We start from the raw sequence: 22494 nt of genomic DNA, 5'->3' as shown, positions 1-22494 counted from the left end.
TTTCAACTTTTTAGCACCCTTCATTTAGGGTGTGTGTGTGTAAAATTCAAAACACATCCTAACCCTAACCTACCTTGCAAGGACCCATTTTATTGCCAGGCTTTTGTATTTAATTCTGCCATCTTTCACCCGCAAGCTCTTTTCAGCTCGATTTCCATCACAGGAGAAGGTGGAAGGGAAGGAGACAAATGTCCAGACTCCAAAACCGATCTAGTTACAAATGCATCCTCTCTAGATACGATAGTTACACAACACCCTCCACTCTACCCCACCCCGGCAAGAAACGCAGAGGGGTTTTCAAGCAACCCCGTTGCGCGAGCGAGGAAGAAGAGCAACAGCTACAGTCCTTCCCTCTCTTGCCAAGATGCACGGGCTGAAGTCGGAGAGCTTCGAGGCTGCGAGGAAGCCCAACTGCGCGCGGAGACACCAGCGCCCGCCGCTTCCTCTCTCGGGACAACTTTGGTCCTTCTTCGTGTGCGAAGCCAGCAGCAGCAGGACCAGGCGAAGACCGCAGCAGAGACCATCCGCCCGAGAGTATCTTCAAGCGGGGAGATGATGGAGGCAAGCAAAACCGGGCGCTGTGATTGGTCGGCTCCCCGCGCAGGCGCCGAGCGGGCCTGGTGGGCAAGGCCGCGGCGCTTCGTCAAGGCGACAGCCGTGTTTACAAGCGGCCGCGTCCTCCCTCTGCTCCCGTTATCACCCCGCCCCGTAACTGTCCCGGAGCGCCTCAGCCGCCCAGTTCCGTCCTCTGCTCCGTTTTAAAGCCATGCCCGTGCGCTGGAAGGTGAGACGCGGCTGCTCCTGTGGCCGCCACCTTTTCTTCTATCGGGGGCTCCAATGGCTTCTGCTCCTATTTGGCCCTCCCGTTAGTTTTAAGGGCCGTTTGTGGCCGCCGTGGGGTTGCATTCTGCAACCACTTCTCCTCCTCCTCCTCCTGCTCCCTGCTGTCACTCAAAGCCTTAAACCTGCTGCCCTAACCTCAGCCTGTGATTGGAGCATGCAGGAGGGGTGCCCCCGAGTGAGCGCTGGGGTGGGAGTGAGTCAGCTCCCACTGGAGCTCTGAATGGGTTAGTATGTGGGCACCAGCCGGGCTGGGTTGGCATGGAAAACCTTTAGGGCTGCCACTCGTCTCGCATTCAGTAGTTGTGTGCCCGATGGAAATTCATTTCTGCCTGGCATGTAGGTGGGTTCGTTGATAGGGAAACTTTTAATTGGGGGTTTCATGCCGGTGATGTGATCCTTAAAACTTAAAGGTAGCAGAGCTTGCAACAACAACAACAACAACAACAACAACAACAATGTGAGACACATATAGGTTCAGATATGTATTAAACTCCCATGCAGATGACCCCCCCCCCAAATTACCTGCCCCTCAAGAAAAAGATCTCATAAAGAGAGTGCAAGTGTACTCACAGGAATCTTTGCGGTAGAGTTAGGTTCAATGGAAGCTGTTGAAATAATAGGGCATCAAATCACTGGTTTCCACTTTTTTTGTCTTGCTGTAGGGATTGAGTGAGTACAAGAGGAACTTCAAATGGAGGAAATCGGCTCAGTCTAGGCTTTGTAGCTCTGCACCAGAGCAAAAATGCCAAGGGGCTGGACTTAGATCGGATGAGCTCGGTAAGCCAAATTAGGCCTTCTGTCCTTCTATAGCTGTATAATTACTGCTTTGTGTGTGTTAATTTTATAAAGTTTACCATAGTATAGAGATAAATCCCCACCCCCACATCCTGCATGACAGCAGTATTATTTTCTAAGAAGAGAACAAAAAACCAAAAAAAACTTTTTTCCAGAAAATATGGAGGCACAAAGTTGCATGTTTAAATTCAGTGACTATGGGAGAATGGACATAAATGATGATGCCTTCTGTAGCAGGGAGTCATGGTTGGATGCACCTCTTTATGTATGGCAAGGCTGGGCAACCTGTTGCCTTGAGCCCAGTTTTATGTGGGTAGCAAGGGCCGGGGGGGGGGGGGTCAGAAGTGCATAGCAGAGAGAGAGAAAAGGATGCCCTGTTCACTTTTGGCTTTGATCCTGTCACCACCAGCTGTGTTTCAGATTATTTCAACCACTACAAAAAAAAAATCACATACTGTACATGTTTTTGCAGGATCTTCTAAATTAGCACTTATTTATGATATCCATTTGCATTTTCCTTTCTCTCCTGTTTCTAACTGCTGCTTAGAAATAACATAATGCTTTGAGAAGTGGAGACCTGTGTAGGATTTTCAAAATGCACAGATTTTTCGTTTCCTGTTTTGCAGGAATTGCAAGAGAACCCAGTTTTATTTCTAAGAGAAGAGGGCCTTATCACAACACACAAATTTCAGAGTCCTTTGAATGGATTGGGGACAATAATTCGGAGAAAGATACGTCATCAGAATATGAAATCCACCGGCCATTGGAGTCGCACACAAAAGACAACAAAGATTATGTAAATCAGGAAAATATTAAAACACCTGATGCACCCAGGCTTCCTGAAAAGGTACATTCCAGCTCTGCAAGTTCTAGATCTGAATCAACTATAGCTCTTGCAGAAAGCAAGATGTCACCACCCAAAACAATAGGGCATATAAACAAAAAAACACTATCTACCAAAAAGGAATTGGGAGAAAAAGATGGTGAGGTGAGACTACTGTACTGAAATTTCTTTTTGTTTTGATGTTGGAAGTAGAAGCTAAGACACAAGAGCAGCAGTTGAAGTGAATTTCTGTGCGAAATGTTTAAAAATTGCTCTTTTAAAAATTGTAGGCCTGTCATAATCATAACACATTAAGGGGTTTGGTTATGGTACTGTTGAAGCACATTTTGTCATTGATATGAATGGAAGCAAGATTTATCTTTGAAATGTATATGTTTCAGAGATGTTTATACAATATTATGGTATGACATTGCCTTCATCAGCTTTATCCAAGAAAATATTTACACTATTTTTAAACAGTTCATTTAAGGTTCAAACACTGTTAGAGGAAAGGAAGATATATTTTCCCCAAGTTCATTGCCAATACTTGTTGACAGCTTAACAGAGTTTTGCGGAGGAAAGCAGGCCTGAATATTCCATGGTCAAGTAGCTTCCCTAGAAGCTCTGAATATCAACGGCAATTTATTTGGAAAACTCCTCAAAAGTTGTCTCCAGTGCTTGCAGCAGACCAGGTAACTTTCAAGCATATAAAAAGTAGTGTTCTTATTGTAAAGTATCATCCTATAACTGGAAGTTTTCTTAAATGTAAGCCTCACTGAATTCACTGGGGATTTCGCCAAACTTAGGTTTGTATAGGAGTTAGGTTTTCATAAAATAATATGGATGTACTTTCATTGCAATTATATTCAGGTTTACTTGGAAATAAGTTCCACTGTATTCAGTTGAGCTTGCTCCCAGTTAAATGTGCATAGGATTGCTGCCTTGATTCACCAAACCGTGGTGCATAAAATATTACATGAGTAATATATGAAGAATCTGTTTTATAGAATCATAGAATTGTAGAGTTGGAAGGAACCCAAGAGTCATCTAGTCCACCCCCTGCAATGCAAGAATCTCAACAAACCATCCCCCATCAAGTTTGAAACCATACTGGACCCTGCTTATCTTTGCAAATGTGCTAGCAGTTTTATTGCTGCACCACTCTTATGCACAGTGTTTTACTACGGTAGGTAGAATCCCACAGATAAGCAGTTATCATTGGGGAGCATGACTTGTGTTTACTTAGCTGGATCAGTGCCATAACAACTGAGAATTATAGACCTCTCAATTCATTACAACCTTGTTGAGTGATCTAGGAGACTTAAGCATTATTAAATCTCACTGGTTTCAGTGCAAGATCTAGGCTGCAGTCCTAGCCCCCTTACCTGGATATAAGCCCTCTTTAACTCAGTGGAAGTTGCTTCTGAGTAACCGTGGTTAGGATTGCACTGTTAATTTAGCTTTAGAAATCAACAAATTAACATCTTTTCTGAACCAAAGATTATTCACAGTTCAAGTAAATCCATCCCTCCATATAAGTCTCCTGTCATTATTCCTGAAACCGAATATGAAAGGAGTTTCAAAGCTTCACCCCCTGTGAAAGAACAGAAAGAGAGATGCTGTTTGGAGGAGAAAGAATGTCCTGTATCTGAACCTGTAGAAATTTCATATGAAGAAAAGGTATTGAAGATTCATATTTAAGTAATTTTAAACAATTTCGAATAACTTTTGAAGTTAATACTTTGTATATATGAAGATTACCAGGATCACATTAGATTCTCAGCTGGTGACTCTGATTATATGGGGGGAAAGAATTATTTTTTAAAAAAAATGCTAAGGATTTTTAAATTATAAAGTGTTGCATTTTATCTTTTCATTGAACCTTTAGCAGTGGATTGATAATATTTGGGATGCCATGTTTCGGTGCAAAGTTACTATGCGAGTACAAGAAGCCTGGAACCCCAATGTTAATAAAGATGTAATGGCACTATGATTTCATTTATCTACTATGTGGAAGCTGTTCAAGCTTCTAATAATGTTCCACTAAAGTACAAATACATATCCCCCCATGTTTTGGCTGCATAACTTACACATGCAAAGTCTCCTAATAATTAGTAAGCTCCCCCTTAGGCTGTATTCTTCTAATTATTCCAAAGGTTTACTCATGATATACTAAAGTGAATTTCCTCCTAATTGTTTATCATGTATTGTTATGTGTATTCTTCCTTTTTGCTGCCTGTATTTTTAAATTAATTCCATAGTAAAAAAAAGATTTTTTTTTAAAAAAATAAGTCTCTAAAATGCAACTTCATTAAAACAAAACAAAACACTGGGGTTGATATTACTTCTTATTTCATTTCATTTTGATGCTTCCCATATGGTAATGGGCCAAAGTTCAGTAGTAAAAGCGACTGCTTTGCATGTTGATGGTCCCAGGTCCAATCTCTGGCGTCTTCAAGTCACACTGGGAAATATTCCTGTCTGAAACCCTGGAGAGATAATGCTGTTTATAAAATACGTCAACTAAGCATTCTTCCTCAATTAAAGATATCTGAACATTTTCACATTTCAGATTTTCCCGAAACTGCTGGTACATTGAGAAGTGTCCAGACTTAAGATAATGTCTGATAGAAATGTAGTTTTTAGAGGCCTCTGGAAAAGTTAATAATGTGCCTCTGAAATTTTTGTTTCAGAAAAAGAAAAAGAAAAAGGAAACATTTTTGAAGACTGCAGAAGATCAATCAAAGCTAAGCAAATCTGAAACAAATCTGAAACAACATAAACAAAAACATAGGTTACTTGGCTTACCTAGAAATATTAAGTAAGTATCATACGACTTACAGTTTTAGAGGGGTAGCCACATTAGTCTGGTGCAGCAAACCAACAGTATCTTGTGGCACCTTTTAAAATCAGAATTGTAGAGTTGGAAGGGATCATGAGGGCCATCTAGTCCAACCCCCTGCAGGGCTGGAATCTTTTGCCCAGTTCATTTAATCTAACATCCTGTAGGAGGAAGCTAAATATTTATCTCCAAATTGTGGCTAAATAGGATATAATTTTAATAGGGTGCGATGCAATAGCTCTGTCTAAACTAAGTGCCTGCTGTGCTCTGGTCCATGGGGTCACGAAGGGTCGGACACGACTAAACGACTAAACATCAACAACAAAACTAAGTGAGAGATTCGCAGATGCACAGAGGACATTAGTGGCTGATTATGCCCTGAACCATCTTGGTCATGGCTGAACTAAGCCAGAGGTAATAACAGGTCATCCTAGGAACCTATATTCATTTGAATACATGAAACAATATAATAAAAGAGCAGTGCATCTTAGTACGGTATGTGCCAAGTGGTCTTTGTTCTGCTGAGTGAAGCCAATCCCCCCATATCTTCAAGGTGGACTTGAGACAGAGTGTGCCTCTTTTTGCAAATGAATTGCTGCTAATAGCTTGCTTCTCCTACAGGTAATGTTTATTTCCAAGTGTTTTGCCTGGACCTATATCATACAACATTTTCTCTCTCTTTAGTATTAGGATGAAAGATTTAAAAGGGGGTGGGGAAGAAACAATGACAAAGTTTATCAGATAATTGCAAGATAATAAATCTCTCTCCCTACCCTGTGAACTTGCTTTTCGCAGGAAAATGAACACAGAATACAGTTCAAATTTCTTGTCTCCAGCACAGTATATGTACAAAGATGGAGCCTGGTTACGTATCAGGGGAAACAAACCTGATCAGGTGAGTCGCCACTTTGAGTATTTCCATCTTATTTGTGAGCAGAGAAATTGGTGGTGGTGGGAACCATTTCACTGAATTTCTCCAGGAGGAGAAGTTATGCATCAGGGAAGTGGGGTTTCTCATCACCTGTGGCAGTGGTTTAGGGCTGAATCCAACTAAATCATTTCGCAAGGGAAGCTGCTTCCACAAGTTCAGTGGAACTTCCCCTCCCTCTCCTCTCCCCATGAATCCCCTGTCCTACTCCCGAAACTGCTTGAGAGGCTTGGGAGGGCACCCACAGCATATTTGGGGTGGGTGGGGGAGGAGAGAAAGGGCAATCCTGTTGCAGTCACGGAAGTTGTTTTGCTTGCACAGTGACTTGCTTGGATACAACCCATAGGTTCCTGACTACCATTTTGCACTGTCCAGGTCTAGTGTCCTTTTGTTTAAAGTGGTACAGTAATAATAATAATAATAATAATTTTTTATTTATACCCCGCCCTCCCCAGTCAAAAACCGGGCTCAGGGCGGCTGACACCAACAGAATTACAATAAAACATAAAAACAATTAATTAAGATACAGATTAAAATACCGTATTAAAATTTAAAGTGCAGCCTCAATTCAAGTATTCCATAAATCCAAGCCATGAGGGAGGAAAAACACAGGGGTCAAGCTGAGTCTAACCCAAAGGCCAGGCAGAACAGCTCTGTCTTGCAGGCCCTGCGGAAAGATGACAAATCCTGCAGGGCCCTGGTCTCCTGGGAAAGAGCGTTCCACCAAGTTGGGGCCAATACTGAAAAGCCCCTGGCTCTAGTAGAGGCCAATCTAGCCATCTTATGGCTCGGGATCTCCAGAATATTGTTGTTTGTGGACCTTAAGGTCCTCCGCGGGGCATACCAGGAGAGGCGGTCCCGTAGGTACGAGGGTCCCAAGCTGCATAGGGCTTTAAAGGTCAAAACCAGCACCTTAAACCTGATCCTGTACTCCACCGGGAGCCAGTTCAGCTGGTAAAGTATTAAAGTATTGCTTTAATGAATAGTTCAGGTGGGGTTTCAGTGTTTAATTTTCTCCACCCTCTTTGCAAATTGCTGAGTGACAGTGTGGAAGTATGGTTATAAAGCCTTCCCAAGGGAGCTGTTGCCTGAAGGCAATTGCTAATGTGTTTTGTAAAGTGTATGTTTACTTTTGGTATAAATTCACCTCAAATTAGACTTCTGAAATATTAATACAAGGCAATTCATAATCACAGTAGTGATTTCTGGAGCCTATGACCTGCTGGGATAGTGAAACTTAGGTGTTCTTTGTGTTTCTTCATAATTCACCACAGGCATTCTCAATATCCATTCCCATCTCCTCCCAAGGTGCCCAGTTGCTCTGACCATGCACCCATTTCTTCTACAGTTTTTTGCTTTTCGGTCAATTTTTGCATGCAGAGAAATGGATCTTTAAAATAGCAAATTCCCATATCTGTGTTTAGTAAAAGGATACTAAAACTTTACAGACAGATGTCAGAAAGCTCTCAAATTTCTTGATATTTGGAGATCTCAGTGTGTGTTAATTTAATTTTAAGCACAGAGTGACTTTCTCATTGATCTTTGCTATCTAGTCAGATTGTGCTGCAAAGACCAGCAATTCTATTCCCTGAAATATATAAAGGTAATTTTAATAGCATTTTAAAGCTTGCTTAGGTTGGTGAATATGTTAATATACTAAGATTTTCCGTTCCTTAGATTTTGTGAAGTGGTTTATAATAATAAACATGACCGTACAGTGCCTGCAAGTAAAAGCTATGGGTTGTAGCCAAGTAAATCCTACTTGGAGCAGACCGTTAAAAATTAATAGACCTAAGTTAGCCATTAATATCAGTGGGTCTTCTCTCAGAATTTAGATAAAACCCTTTGTTTGTACTGTTTCTAACTATTAACATAATGCTAACAATATGAATGCTTTGATATTGTAGAGGTGTTGCAGAAATTATGATACACCAGTAAAAATTAGGGCTCTGTATAATTCTGTATATTCATGGCTAACATTAACTAGCTGTACATGAAATACACATGCAAATATTTAATCCTGCAAGTGCCAGATTGGTTACTGATAATGCATAGTTTTAAATAGGGCTGTTTATTAAGGATGCCATTCAAAACAAGTCATAAGGAGAGTAGACCACATTCTTTGTAAGCTGAACTGTAGGAGGCAGGATAACACCACAATCCCAACAGAAGGAAAGGGATTGTTTTTCATGTGAGATTGAATCTCATTTACCGTAACATAATCAAATAAGTAAATAAATGCTATTTTTATTTCTGTGTTACTTTCTTTAGGGTTCTCAAAACACCCTAAATACCATGTGGTATATGGAGGTTGGTTGCATCTAAGTTCTTCCTGCTTGGAGCAATTATAACATTTCTGAACCTTCAAAATGAAATACAATGTGGTATTAAGCAAATGCATAGCTGGTAGGCTTTTTGTGCTTGCTGCATAATTTATTTAACAGCTGTGCTTGGGCTTGGCTGCTTGTAACACTTGCTTACTTTAAAAACTGTATCTGCACTCTTCCCCTTTGTTACATGTGCTGCCCCTTATTGGTGCTGCGGCTGGTCATGTATTCTGTGACATGCTGCTCTGTGCTGTCAGTTGTGACTATTAAATGATTAATAGTTCTAAACAAACGTTACAAACCACAATAAAAAAATCCAATTTTGTGAAATCTTCATACCCAGGTGAAAGAACTTCGGGAGAAAGCAGAGACCTACAGGCGAAGGTCCCAAGGAACCCACTTTTCCAGAGATCATTTAAATCAGATTCTGTCAGATAACAACAGGCTTTGGGATTTGTCCTCTAATTCCAGTGCTGAAGAAATCATTAGCAACAATGTCAGAGCTCTAGATCTCGCAGGGTAAGGGATTCTATGTGGAATAAGCCGACCTGGAATATGATAGTTTAAGAAATGGAATATTCATTTCACTAAATGAGTGCAATTTGTGGTTACAGCCTCTAATATTCCAATCATACTGCTTTGTGCAATGATCTTCAATTCATTTAGGAATGCTCTAGAAAAAGCATGCTAAAATGGCCATTTTGGGCATGAAATTCTCCCTTTTTTCCCATCTCCACAATGTTAGTAATGAAACATATGAATATTTGTTTGTATGTATTAATTTTTTTTGGCAGAAAACTTTTTAAACCAAGAATTGAAATCAAGTTCAGTGGGGTTTATTGCATAGCTATTTTATTAGCAACATAACCCTAAACATATTTATTCAGAAGTAGAATCCATTGATTTTAATGACAAATACTTCCATGAAAATATGGTGTTTGTAGCCTAAGTAAGTGATTGTAGCCTAAGTAAAATTGATTTCAAGCGCTCAGCATCTCTAGATCATGGTGGAAGTATGTGTGTAAAGACCGGTTTTTGTAGGCAGCACATCTGTGCTTCCACACAAGAACATGCTACATGGGGGTAACAGGGGAAATGAATCCAGTAACTGAGTGCCCCTATAGTGCCCTCCAGTTGTTGTTGTTGTTGTTGTTGGGTGTCAGCTCCTATTAACCCAATCCAGTATGGTTAATATTCAGGTATTATGGGAATTCTAGCTGAAAACATCTGAAAAAGCTCCAGGTTGGGGAAGGCTGCCCTTCTGGCACTATTCAGTAGGAGGTTCTGTAGGAAGCAGCAGTCATATCCAACTCTTCTATGTCTAAGTTTAAAATTCTGCACTACAGTACATACACAGGAGTTGGAATTCAAAGAGTTACTTTAGGCTCAGGCACGTCCAATGAGCTTTTGGGTTCTTTATTTAACCAATAATCATCAGTGCCATTTTGCAAACTTGCCTTTGAAAGTCATCTCAGTTTCAAAAGAGTTTTTCATGTGACCTGAAGACCCTCAGAGCCCCCTTGATCATACAGAACTGGTTATGCAATTTTTTGAATACTGGCTGCAAAGGCTTTAGTTTACAAGTTTAAAACCCTAGTGGATTCCCTACAAGCTGAACTATGTGTATGTTGGTATGAATTATAAGACTTATCAGAGTTTATACAGTAGTTTTGCTTTTAATCATATGTTTGAGTTCAGTCAGTATATTTCTGAATACATAAGGGAACATCCTGAATTCACTGCACTGCTTCCTCTTTATACAGGGTCCGTGAGAAAAAGCTCTTCCCACATCCTGAATTGCCAGAACAGTTCCAGCTGAACAACACTGGGAAATTAGGCATGTCAGGCGCTGCCACTGTTCCAATCAAACAACGTTTGGTTTGGGACAAACCAGGCAATGATGAGCAACTGGAAAATCAGTCACCAGCATTAGAGGAAAAAGAGGGGGCGAAACATAAGCCGGAATCGGAAGAGATTGAAGAACTGGAAGAAAATGATAAGGATGCCAATACAGATGCCCAGCAAGTGTAAATATCTAAAATTATGTTTCAAACCAATGTCATTCAGTTATGACAATTACACGCAGTGTCTGTTAAGTAGGGCAATGGCAGTTTCACTATGTAATGGAGAAATCAAATCGATGTACATGAATGTGGTTAGAAATTACTATTTCAGTTTGAACTAGATTTTTTTTTGTGTGTCTTACTAATTAGCCACAGGAGACATTTCAAGCATTGCTATTCATTCAGAAACTGTTGGTTGCCACTTGTTGCTAATCCTGATTTGCAGGACTTGCATAAACCATAGTTTTCAAGTTTGGATGCAGTGATGTGCTAATTAAGCATAGTACGCCAGGGGACGGTGTGGTGGGACCACATGAGTACAAAGCTTATTTATGTGATGTCACACCATGTTTTGAAGTTGTATCAAGAAAGAATGATATTGCAAATTGGGAATTGCTCGAAAAACCATGCTGAAAGTTACTTTCCATGTTAGTTTCCCCCCCTCTCCTTATGGGAAGCAGCTGGAAAATGGCTGACAATGCATGTCTTGGTAACATGAGAATCATGAGATAATGGTTTAGAGATACAGCTGGTGACATTCCTCAAAGCATATTAAATATGAAAGCATCTTTTTTTTTTAAAGTATGTGCTCATTCTTTGATATTGATAAAGATCACAAATGGGAAAAGTTAACAAGGTAAATCAAACTTCATTTGCTGGTGTACTAATTTAGCTAGGAGCATAATGACTGTTTTGTGGTGATACTAAGATAGGACACATTCTTAAGATAGAGAAGAACAGGAAAACTAGGTAGAAAATCAGTATTACTGGAGGTCGATGTTGCACTAAAGATAACACTTTGGGGGCATAATGGTGAAAAGGGAGGAGGCTTTTTGGAATCTGTGAGGCCAGTGAATAATGGGTGTAAGACAGCCATTAATAATTTAGATTGGATAAAAAGAATGATTCTATCTATTGAACCGAACGTGTAAAATTCCAAAGCAGTCTACCTAGAGTATTTGTGGGAACCAACCAAACCCACAGAAATGAAGATATAACTGTATATTTTGAAGGATCTCTTGTGATTTTCATTCTGTCTTGTTCATGGCCTATATAATATGTAGAACTTTCCCTGGGTGAGCAAACAAAATAAGACTTTTGGATTTATTAATTATGGCCACCAATAAATTAGAGGATACATTTTTTTACTATGCGTATATTTGTATGTTTTGTCATATTTTTCAGAGAAGAAAACATGAATTCTCCAGGTGATATGGCCAAGTCTTCTTCGGTATCCTCACGAGAGGGTGGCAGGCTTCCTACTCCACAGCTAAGGGCACTTGGTGGAGCCCAAAGAACACATCATGACCTTACAACACCAGTTGCTGGTAACAATATAATGATTCATAGATATAGATACAGTATAGAGATAGAGACATATAGATACACCCACACCCATACAACCACACCCACACCCTCCCCTTAAATATAAAAAGAACACAAAGCAATTTATTTCTGTAAATTCAGCATTAACAAGAGTGTGTTCTCTTTATTCCTTTAGGAGGTGCTGTTTTAGTATCTCCTCCAAAAGGGAAGTCTTCATCCTCGCTGCATGTCAGGCAGGGGTCTTCAGAAAAGCATGCCTTGGCAAATCAAACCTCAAGGGAAGATTTGAAAAGAAAATCTCACAGGGTAAGTCATGGCAGGTGTGTGAAAAGGTAAAGAGCTACAGGTACGTTTTGCTTAAAATTTGCTTAGAATTACCATTTGTTTTCACTTTCTTTGTTTTTACGTCTACTGAATTAAAATGACAAATTATCTGTTGAAGACTGTGAAGCAGTTATAGTTTTATCAAACAAACGTCATTGAAGTAAATGGGGAAATAACAGACTATGTATTCCAATTGCTAAACATTGCACGGACATACACTAACCCCTGATGGAGTGTTCTAATGCTGAAAGCACTTCCTTTCAGCCCCTCCTCAGACGCTCTGAGATTTGGGGAACGCTTTTCTTTCCACTATGCTTGAGGTGTGGAAGAGGAGGCGGGGGTAGGTACTTGGCTTCCTGGACGTCTCCACCACACCCTTTCCTGGATCACCCAGGGTCTAGCTGCCTGGGACATTATAACCAATTTCATATGTGGGAGGAGGCTGGTAACTCAAGAGAGGGGGATCTATTTGAGAGGGAGCCTCCAAGGCCCCCAAATCAGCTTATGACGCTATTCCTGATCCTAAGAAAACATTGACTAACAGTGCTAGAGGCCTGTAGCTATGCAAAGCAAATGATCTTCCCTAGACCATTGACAGCCTTTGAAAATGAGTGCCAGTGATACATTATCTGCAGGAATGGGCCGGTCTGAGATTTTTATTAGATGCTAATGCAATTTCAGGACAAACTCAGCCTCAGTGAAGGAAGCCTCTCTGAAACTAATTCACCACTGGTACCCCACTCTAGTGAAATTAAGTCATAGTAAACCATCCCTATCACTTTATGGTTGGAGATGGATGCTCGGAATGAGGCTCCTACCTCCACTTATGCCATTCAATCTTTGATCATTTCTAAAATGACTGACTAGATGATCTCAAAAGCAGTCCCTTCAGCTCTTTCCCTCCTCTATTTTCACTGGCCCAAAACTCCTCCGTACACAGCTAGTCACCTGCATTTATGCATTCATGAAACTAGATTGAGGGACGCGTGTGCAGAAGTGATCAGTTAAAGTAACTTCAATGTCTGCAGCCAGACATAGCTCACTAAGTGGAAAAGGACAGTTTTGTTCATTTCCTGTGAACAGCATTGGCACAGTTTTTCACAACGTGACAGGGTCTTTTTTCAACTCTGTCTTTTCAGGATGAAGAGGATACACCACTTAGTCCTTCCCCAGCTGCTGGGCTGAAAACTGTGGATCCTTTGCCTCTGAGGAAATATCAGTGGTCCAGCCGAGATTCATCTGGTGCAAGAAGCTCTCCAGCTTCAGCATATTCAGAGCAGACAACAAAGGTTCCTGGCTTAAAATCAGCCAAGGATCCTTCTCTGCCCTATTGGAATCCATCGTGCCGCATTCAGGGGATGCTCAGGGATCCTGAGTTTCAGCATAATGGTTGGCTTACTTTCTACACAATTTTGCACCTTTTTTAGATAGGTAGAATGGCTTTAAATAAGAGCTTATGGATCTTGGCAGGAGCAGCAATAGAAACTCTTAATTTCTGTGAATTTGTACATTGAAAAATACCCAAGTATCTCCTATTACTCTACAAGGTGACCCCGCACTGAAAAACTAAAACAGCCAAAAGTAGACGGCTCCCTTAAGCATGCAGAAACTTTCTATTAAACATATTTGTTTCTTAGCATATTTATATACCTGCTACTGCTGATCGCTTGCCACAGCCACTGCCGATTGCATACCTCGCCGCAGCCGCCAATTGTCTGCCCACTCGCTGTCACCAACAGCCCACCCGCCCACTTGCCGCAGCCACCAATCGCTTGCCCACCTCACAACAGCCACCAATTGCCTGCCCACTTGCCGCAGACACAGCCAATCGCCAGCAGGCCTTGCCGCAGCCACCAATCACCCGCCCAATTGCTGCTGCCAAGTAAAATCTTAATTGCTTTTCCATGAGGAGGTAAAGTATTTGTGGACTGGAGAAATGCAATGTTGTGTGCTGTTTCTTTTTAGGCGGTGTTGCAAGCCCCAAAAGGAGCTGGATGCAATTACCACTTCAGGAGAGAAACTATAATGATGAAGGTATTTCCCCTCTTTTATCCATGTTAAATATAACTAGAGCCGTTAATAGGTTTTAGGCATTTATTATTAATGTAGTCATTATTATTAATAATAATAATAACAACAAATAATTCTGTATTTCAGTTTCCCCTGCTTTTTATTCCTCAGTAGGAACTATGAAAGGTGTTGTAAAAATAGATATTTCATACTAATTCATGCTAATGGAAACTTCTCACATATTGTTGCAGTCATTTGGAGTATGCTTTCTGTATGCTTTTGGCTTAGTTAAAATAGGATGTTTGCACTTAGAAATTCTAGCAAACCCTTCCATAATTGTAAACTTGCATAATTTCTGTCAAACTGTGTGATATGCAGTAAGGAAAAAGAAATGAATAGTACATTCAGCCTAGAGGAGAAAAAATTGGGAGGAAAGTGAGACAATGTTTTTCAAACTATTAAAAAGTGTGTGTGTAAATATATAACCCCCCCTCTCTCTCACACACACGTGTATGAATAACATGCATGTGTTATGCAGTGAACTGTTCTGTTTGTGATGATTATAGAATCCTATGGCTTGATTTTAGTTCAGTGGAACCTCGGTTGTCAAACGTAATCCGTTCTGGAAGACCGTTTGACTTCCGAAATGTTCAACAACTGAGGCGCAATTGCCAGTTGGCAAAATCCATTGAAAAAATTGAGAAACACGGCTCAGAAGCTGTTCGACTTCCGAGGCGCGTTTGAAAACGGAAGCATTCACTTCTGGGTTGTCAGTGTTCGAAAGCTGAAATATTTAACTTCCGAAGCGTTTGACAACCAAGGTTCCACTGTATGTCTTCCCACTGACTATGTTTGAATGTAGTGTTAGCTGTGGTTGAGTGCTATAAGAGCAGTCCTGAGTGAGCCTTGGCTTTGTGCACTCTCTCCTCAGGCCATGGTGGAGGAGGTCAGAAATATTCCATGACCTCTGTAGCTTTACCATTCCAAGATCATAAGTACATAGGGAAAGAATTTTAGTATGCCCTGATTTAATAATTCCATTGGAACTTGAAGACTACAAAACTTAACACCATGTCTGCTACCTGTAGTAGTCCCTTAGCAGCCTTACCATCCCTTGTCTGTGCATAGAATCTTAGGTTTGGTTTCTGTTTTGCCTCTAACCATTCTTCTTCATTGCCTTGTTCTCTTGGGACGACAAAGCACATACTAGATCAACTGTTTTCAAACTCTATGACCTCCCTAAATGCACCCCTTTTTTGACATTTTAATAAGCTTTATTAGCAATTCACAAAAATTTATAGAAATTATAAAACAAAAAAGCAATAAAACTTTTAGAAGTGGCTGACTGGAATTATGATGCTAACTACCATCTAGGGCCTAGGACAAGAAGAGAGTAGGGTCATTCAGGTCTCCACTGAATTTCTTAAGGCTCATTATATAGCAATCCCAGACAAACAAAAAGTGGATAAATAGAGGAGACTGCAAGCTAAATCACACAATTATTTATGAGGCGGTGAAACCAGTACAAAATAACGACGCTACATAGTTTTCAAATGGGGAACTGTTGGTGAGAAACGGCCCTCAGAACCACATAAAAAGAAATACTCACAGTTTTCTTTCCACCTCTGTAGCTTGGCAGCTTTTGATGTAGGGTCATGACTTTCACACACACACACACACAAAAAGGAGGCGGAAAAATCTGTGTTCGTTGGTTTTAGCATCTCTGAATTAATGTGTGAATCATCCCTGACACTTGCCATTAAAGAGGAATTGTTTAGCTTGCAATGCCCCATTGCACAGATTGAGATGGGAGATGCTTGGAAGTACTTGCTCAGAATGAATGGCTGCATATGCAAATATCATAGAAACTGATGCACCTTCTGAGTAAGGTCCACCTGATACTTGGCTCTTTTAGCAGCTTTCAGTAATAGCTAAGACTGAAAAGTGTGTGGGCTGTGCAAATTGTTCAGCAAAGCATCTATATATGTTTACAGAAAGCCTCTAAAGTCAACCAGGTCTTCAGCAATGCCCTGCAGTCTCACCACTCTTCTTGAGATGACAGATCATTCCCAAACCGTTGCTCTGCTACTGAAAACAAATGATTAGCAGCAGAAAAACTAGTACCTGCAATTTTATCTTAATTTTAAATGCACACATTTACTGTGCGATACTTAGGTGCTGAGTCTTAGCACCTCTTTAATGGTAGTTTCAGGAAAGAAACTGTAGTGATGGAGGTAGTCTGTAATTTTTATTGCATACAGTGTTTTTGAACATTTCTCAGGCAAGCTCTTTCAGAAACTTAGTGCAACTTGGTGCCACAAAACTGGCATATAAAGACAAACCAGGCAGCTGCCCTTTCAACAGCTTTCCGGTTTGGTCTCTTGCGATTATGGCAGGCAGAACTCTGATGATGTTGAATTACAAAAAATAGTGACTTGGTAGAAACTCTTAATTTTGAGCAACGTATGGTTCATGGGTAAGTATGTCCATCTCTCAGTTCATGCTACATGCAGCAGGATTGCTTTGCGTGCAGCCTGCTGAGCAGAGCAGTCAGAGTGCTCATTGGAAGCGATGCATGAATCAAGAGTGTACCTCAGAATTCTTTGCAGTGTTGCAGAAGATGCTGTGGCATGCCTCTTTGTCTTGGCTCATGCTTTGATTTCCTGGAACTGGGGTGCAAGCAATATTTTCCACTGTAGAGTCTTCCGTAGCTTCAATCCCCCTGTGTGTGCTGTTGCTACATCTGTATCTTCTTACAGCTAAGTTCACCCCACGCAGTATGGTCAAAGTGTGGCCCATGAAACTGACCCAGAAACTCCAGCGGGTGCAGAATGCCGCGGCGAGACTCCTTACGGGGTCCCAGCCGCGGGATCACATTCATCCAGTGCTTTACCAGCTGCACTGGCTCCCGGTGGAGTACAGGATCAGGCTTAAGGTGCTGGTTTTGAACTTTAAGGCCTTATGCGGCTTAGGACCCTCGTACCTACGGGACCGCCTCTCCCGGTATGCCCATCAGAGGACATTAAGGTCCACAAATAATAACATACTGGAGATCCCGAGTCACAAGGTGGTTAGGCTGGCCTCGATCAGGACCAGGGCCTTCTCAGTACTGGCCCCGACTTGGTGGAACGCTCTGTCTCAGGAGACTAAGGCCCTGCGGGATTTGTCATCTTTTCGTAAGACAGAGCTGTTCCGCTTAGCCTTTGGACTGACGCAGTCTGACCCCGGGGTTACCCTCCCCTAAGGTTTTATCTTATAATGGTTTTATCTTACTTGTAGATTTTTAATTATAAAATGGAATTTTAACATTGTATTAATCTGCATTTCAATTGAATTGTTTCTTTTATACCTGCATTGATATTTTTTGTTGTTAGCTGCCCTGAGCCCGGTCTTGACTGGGAAGGGCGGGGTATAAATTAAATTATTATTATTATTATTACTGTCAATGAAAGAACAGTAAAATGGTATTTCCACTGGACTGAGTTTGCACCCGTACAAGAAATCATACTTTGGAATCAGATGTGTTCATTTATGCTTTTGGTCCTTTCAGAAATGAAATATAGCACTAATAGGTTGCTCTTAAAAAGTATAATGGTGTTTTTTTTTAAAGTACCATACAGTTTAGGAAGCTTTGAAGGTGTGCCTTGTTTCATAATTTTAAAAATCAATCTAAATCTGGCTTCACTATCCATATATACTCCTAATCCCCCAGTATAGAAAATAATTATACCGTATGTTTGTTGGTAAATTTGTGTTAACCTTACAGCTCCTAAAGAGGACAATGTCCATTTTAGCAAGCACCTAAACATATTTTGCTTATCTTGTTACCATGGATCTGATTGGTTCCCTCCCCCTTTGTTATGTTTACAGATGATGATGACCGATTGTCCCAGCTATCTGCTCGATCTGCTGCTTCTAGTTCACTGGCATCTCAGGTTCTAGAACGAGCACAGAGAAGAAAGGAGAACTTCTGGGGCAAAATGTGACTGTGTTCAGCTATACTCCTGAATTGTTTTGGTATTTTAATACCAATTTGTGAAAATTATTTGAGGCTGAATTCTGGTTGTTTGCACTTACCACTTTGGTAAAAAGGTCCCACTATAGGAAATGCTGGATATTCACATCCCTTTATCTTGGATAGGACAGGGATAAATGACCTGTGATCCTCTGGGAGTTTTTGCATGACAGCTCCTCTCGTCCCTAGTCATCGGCCTCACTGGCTGGGATTGATGCGAGCTGAGAGTCCAGCAACATCTAGAGGTCACAGATAAGGTACCCTCTGGCATGGGTTCTGGGAATGCACAACCTGTCTTTGAGCTCTACCTCATTTGGTCACAAATGTTTTTAGCTAGAGCAGTGTCAGTTTTGTTCAAATGGCATCATAGCGGAGAAGTGTTGCCATGCTACAATGTGTTCATCTTCATCATCCATCACAAAGCGTAGATCATCAAGTAAGAGTAAATAACATGAAGGATGAACCCAGGTGTGGGTAGCCAGCAACCTTCATTAATTCCTGACCTCAGCACTTCTTCATCTCTTCTGGCACTCACTGAGCTCCAAAATCCTTTAATCCCACCCAGCATATTCATACAAATCATTCAGATTCTTCGTGTCAAATTCATCAGCACTGATCTTTATGCTCCAATGCAGTCTTGGCATTTACCCAAAGCTGTTATGGACCTAACGTGATTTTTTGACTTGGTCATGTCTGTGCAGGTCCCAACAGCATTTAGTGTGGCTTCTGTGGCTGCCTTGGCAATACCAACCTGAGTCAGTTTTCATTATGAGAGTACCAAGTAAGATACAGTCACAAAAGTTACTCTCATGACCCAACACCACAGCATCCTGTTGCTTTGGTTCTGTCCTCAATATACATTTCAGTGTCACTCCCCTTCACCTGTTAGCAGTTTTATCATAAAGATGAAGCTAAATCTCAGTCCATAATACTCCAGGTAATGAAGCCCATGAGCAGTATCTGAACATTTCGCAGAAGGAAAGGCTATCGGCAGTCTGTGAGCCAGACAAAGAGACTTGTTGCCACCCATTCAGCTAGTGGTTGTTTGAGTAGTTGTTTAAAAGTAAATTTTAAACAGGCCTCGGCTCCCACACCTGCAACTTACTTTTTAAAATGATTCATATCATTGCTAATTGTGTGAATAGAATAGTGCCTAGTTTGGCCCTAGTTGTATTTAAATCACAGTTGTGTTCCTCTGTCATGATAATTTTCAGGTTTGTACACGTGATCACTGTTAGCCATATTGATGACTAGATCAGTTTTTAAAGTTGTATTTAGATCACCACAGTGGATTCTTCGCAAGACTCAGGGAATGGGAAAGAACTGAACTTGATGACAATGCAATGTTGTCTTGCTGTGCTGTTTCAGAATTATTGGCATTGTAGAAAGATTTTTAAAGCTAAAATGGGTTTATTCTTTCACAGATGATCCCACAGCATTTTAACATTTAACAGCACTGTTTATAAAGAAGTGATGGAACTTTCATTATTATTTTTTAATGTTAAGATTTTTATGATTTTTTAAAAATCACTTTTTATGTGTTCTAAAATAAAAATCAACTTGTATATTTGTGTACGTCAGATCCTTAATTAGAAATAACCCTGTTATAACTGGAGATTTCACTTTTGCATGCTTTTACCCATAATTCTGTTTTATTTCCACACTAATTGTGAAAAGTACCTCTCAAAATCCATACCATAATATTTAAATTAGTATTTTCTCTAAAAATAGCTACATTCTCAGGCTGGAGCCAGCAAGCGAGCAACAGCAGCTGCAGACTTTGACAGCAGCCCAGGGCGTGAAGGGAGAATTGTTATGGGAAGACCAGAGGGAAGTACAGGGGGAGTTCACAGCCCAGAAAAACACAGACAATTATCAGACAATAGCTTGTCTGAGCCAGTTTCCAAGCGTCTCAGTGTGGAGTAAGGCAGGAGAGGAGGGGTACAAGAAAAGGGGAAATTGACATCACAGAAGCGACAGAAGAGAGTCATTTTCACGCGTTGTTTCTGGAAAAAGAGGAAAAACGCTGAGGATTTCATTGAGTCGCCATCAGGGTGGCCATAAGTCATGGGGGCAGAGAGCTCCGGACAAATGGCATGTTTTTTCTGGAATAAAACCAACTTTTAATTTGTACATGTTTGTGTCCTGCTGCTGCTACATACATGCATACTTTGTGACTTTTAAATGACTGACAACTTTTTTTTGCAAATTCAAAGAGTACAAAATCCAGTGGTTAGCTAAATTCTTACCTGCACATTTGTAAAGATGTGAATCAGGCAATTTCATACAGGAATTTGCAATTATTTAATGATCCCTGATTGTAATTCAGAAAAGACTCACTGAACAAATAAAAATTATTGTTGAAAATATGTTCAATTAAACAGAAATCCGCTGCTGAAACCATTAATCTAGTCTTTGAAACTAGTGGCAAATGATTGTTTAAAAAGAAATAAATAACAGGTTTGTGTGTGTGATGACCCTGGTTAACTAAAGTTGCTGATATTTGGCCAGGACCCAAACTCAGTTTTGGGAGCAGGCATATTTAGCCCAGCCCCGATGACCTGCCCAACTGTGTGATTCGTGCTAACCTCCTCCTTTGAGCTAAGGATGAGGAGACTGCAAACACTGAAGAATGGAAAGGCTTGCAAAACAGCAATCTTACAGTTCATGGTGAGTCTGGTTCCCAACCACTATGACCCTGGCTTGGAACAAGAACGGGGATTTCTTCCATACCTTTCACTGAGATATAGTTTGTAAAATGTCCTTCTGGGGAATGTTGGAGAGTATCAAACAAAACAAAAAGTGCTTGGTTGTGGCAAGCACATTTATAGATCCATGTATATAGTATTGGCAAGAGACACCTAGAACTCTATAGCCAGGGCCAACAGTAGAGGCAGATTTAGGGGAGTGTGACTGGTTTGGTGACACTGGGTGCGGAGCTTTGGGGTTGCCATAGGGGATGCTGCAACTGTGATTTAGAATAGGTTTCAAATTTTACTACAGTGAAAACTTATTACTGGGGCCTCTGAGTTAGCACATTACTGCACATAAAAAGCAGTTTGAGACTGCTTGGGAAACATCTGGGAGAGGAGGAGCCTTGGGCAGGGATCTTCCGCCTTGCAACTGGGCAAGACCTACCGGGAAGAGTTGCTGACACCACTAGGCTGAGATGTATGCTTGTTTTCTTGAATAAAGAGTTAACTTCCCGGACAATGGAGATCTGCTTCCTTTATTGCTGACCTGCTTCTGACTCCAGCCCTGACACTATGGACATGAAACCACTTCCTTGGGGAAAATAAGAAAATAGGAATCAATCCAAATGTTTCACTTTCTCTTTGCAGAGATTCTGTTATTGAAGATTTCTCTTTCTTGAAAGGAGTATCCGTGGAGACTACTTAGTGCCCTGGAAATTGCCCACCTGTATATAGAAGCATTTGAAATTAAAAGACTTTCATAAAACAGGCTATATAGAGAGTTTCTTCCTATCAGATGGTGTGTGTGTGTGTGTGTGTGTGTGTGTGTAGGGTCTTGGTTCAATTAAGTTACTTTTTCCAATTACTGGGCGATTAAATACATTTGAATAAATAACACACAACAGCTTTGTCTTTTGGAGACTTGGCTTCACTGCCTCCAAAGAACGAAGCCACAGATTTATACCACTGAAGAGCACAAGATCTCTGAATTTTAACTTTATTCCTGTGTTGATCATGGAAAAGGTTGTGTGCTACTGTGTGTTCAGCTTCGTTATGTGGACCAAGTTCAGTGAATAAGATGCCAAAATAAAGCAGGAAGTACAGAAATGTCACTACAACTGAAGTGGCTTTTCTCAAGAGTTGAATAAGTAGGTCATTAAATGCTATAGTACAACAACATGAAATCTGCTTGATACGACCACTGTAGCAATGTGGTCCATGAATCACCCTGGTAAAAATGAGAACACTTTAAGTATTAGCATTTACTTTCTTCTTCCCGTTGGTACTTGCTTCTACGTGAAAATTGATTTTTACAGGTTTCTGAACATGTCACAGGTTATCCATTTGTCATCTACCTTGGTATTGTCTGAAGCGGGACAGCTTATGTAGGATTTTCCATGTTGGGCTTCAATTCCCATCATCCATGACCATTGGCCATTCTGGGTCAGAGTGCTAGGAGGTTTGAGACCAACTTCTAGAGCCACCATGTCTATCATCTGTTCTGT

General features: G+C 40.7%; 1 protein-coding gene across 5 annotated transcripts; it reads left to right on the top strand.

Annotated features, from left to right (window-relative positions):
• The first annotated feature begins 631 nt into the window (after positions 1 to 631).
• On the top strand, positions 632 to 20650 carry MDM1 (Mdm1 nuclear protein). Of its 5 annotated transcripts, none has more exons than XM_035128308.2 (15): positions 632 to 784; positions 1506 to 1620; positions 2265 to 2485; positions 3019 to 3153; positions 3962 to 4141; positions 5155 to 5282; positions 6099 to 6198; positions 8503 to 8541; positions 8902 to 9077; positions 10322 to 10585; positions 11807 to 11949; positions 12123 to 12253; positions 13411 to 13660; positions 14237 to 14305; positions 18152 to 20650. In XM_035128308.2, the coding sequence occupies exons 1-15, from the start codon at positions 767 to 769 to the stop codon at positions 18265 to 18267; spliced, it is 2085 nt and encodes a 694-aa protein (XP_034984199.2). In that variant the 5' UTR covers positions 632 to 766; the 3' UTR covers positions 18268 to 20650. The 5 variants fall into 5 exon arrangements, with proteins under 5 accessions (XP_034984199.2, XP_034984197.2, XP_060135631.1 ...); XM_035128306.2 differs by having other exon boundaries at positions 2265 to 2626; XM_060279648.1 differs by lacking the exon at positions 3019 to 3153 and having other exon boundaries at positions 2265 to 2626.
• The last annotated feature ends 1844 nt before the right edge of the window (positions 20651 to 22494 follow it).

The sequence above is a fragment of the Zootoca vivipara genome, chromosome 10 (genome assembly GCF_963506605.1).
Source record: "Zootoca vivipara chromosome 10, rZooViv1.1, whole genome shotgun sequence".
NCBI classification, from domain to species: Eukaryota; Metazoa; Chordata; class Lepidosauria; order Squamata; family Lacertidae; genus Zootoca; species Zootoca vivipara.
This window is presented reverse-complemented; position numbering and strand designations above follow the sequence as displayed.

Coding starts and splice junctions, on each gene's coding strand:
- MDM1 (XM_035128306.2), top strand. Junction 9,078..10,321: donor AGAGCTCTAGATCTCGCAGG/GTAAGGGATTCT, acceptor CTCTTTATACAG/GGTCCGTGAGAAAAAGCTCT. Junction 14,306..18,151: donor GAGAAACTATAATGATGAAG/GTATTTCCCCTC, acceptor TTATGTTTACAG/ATGATGATGACCGATTGTCC.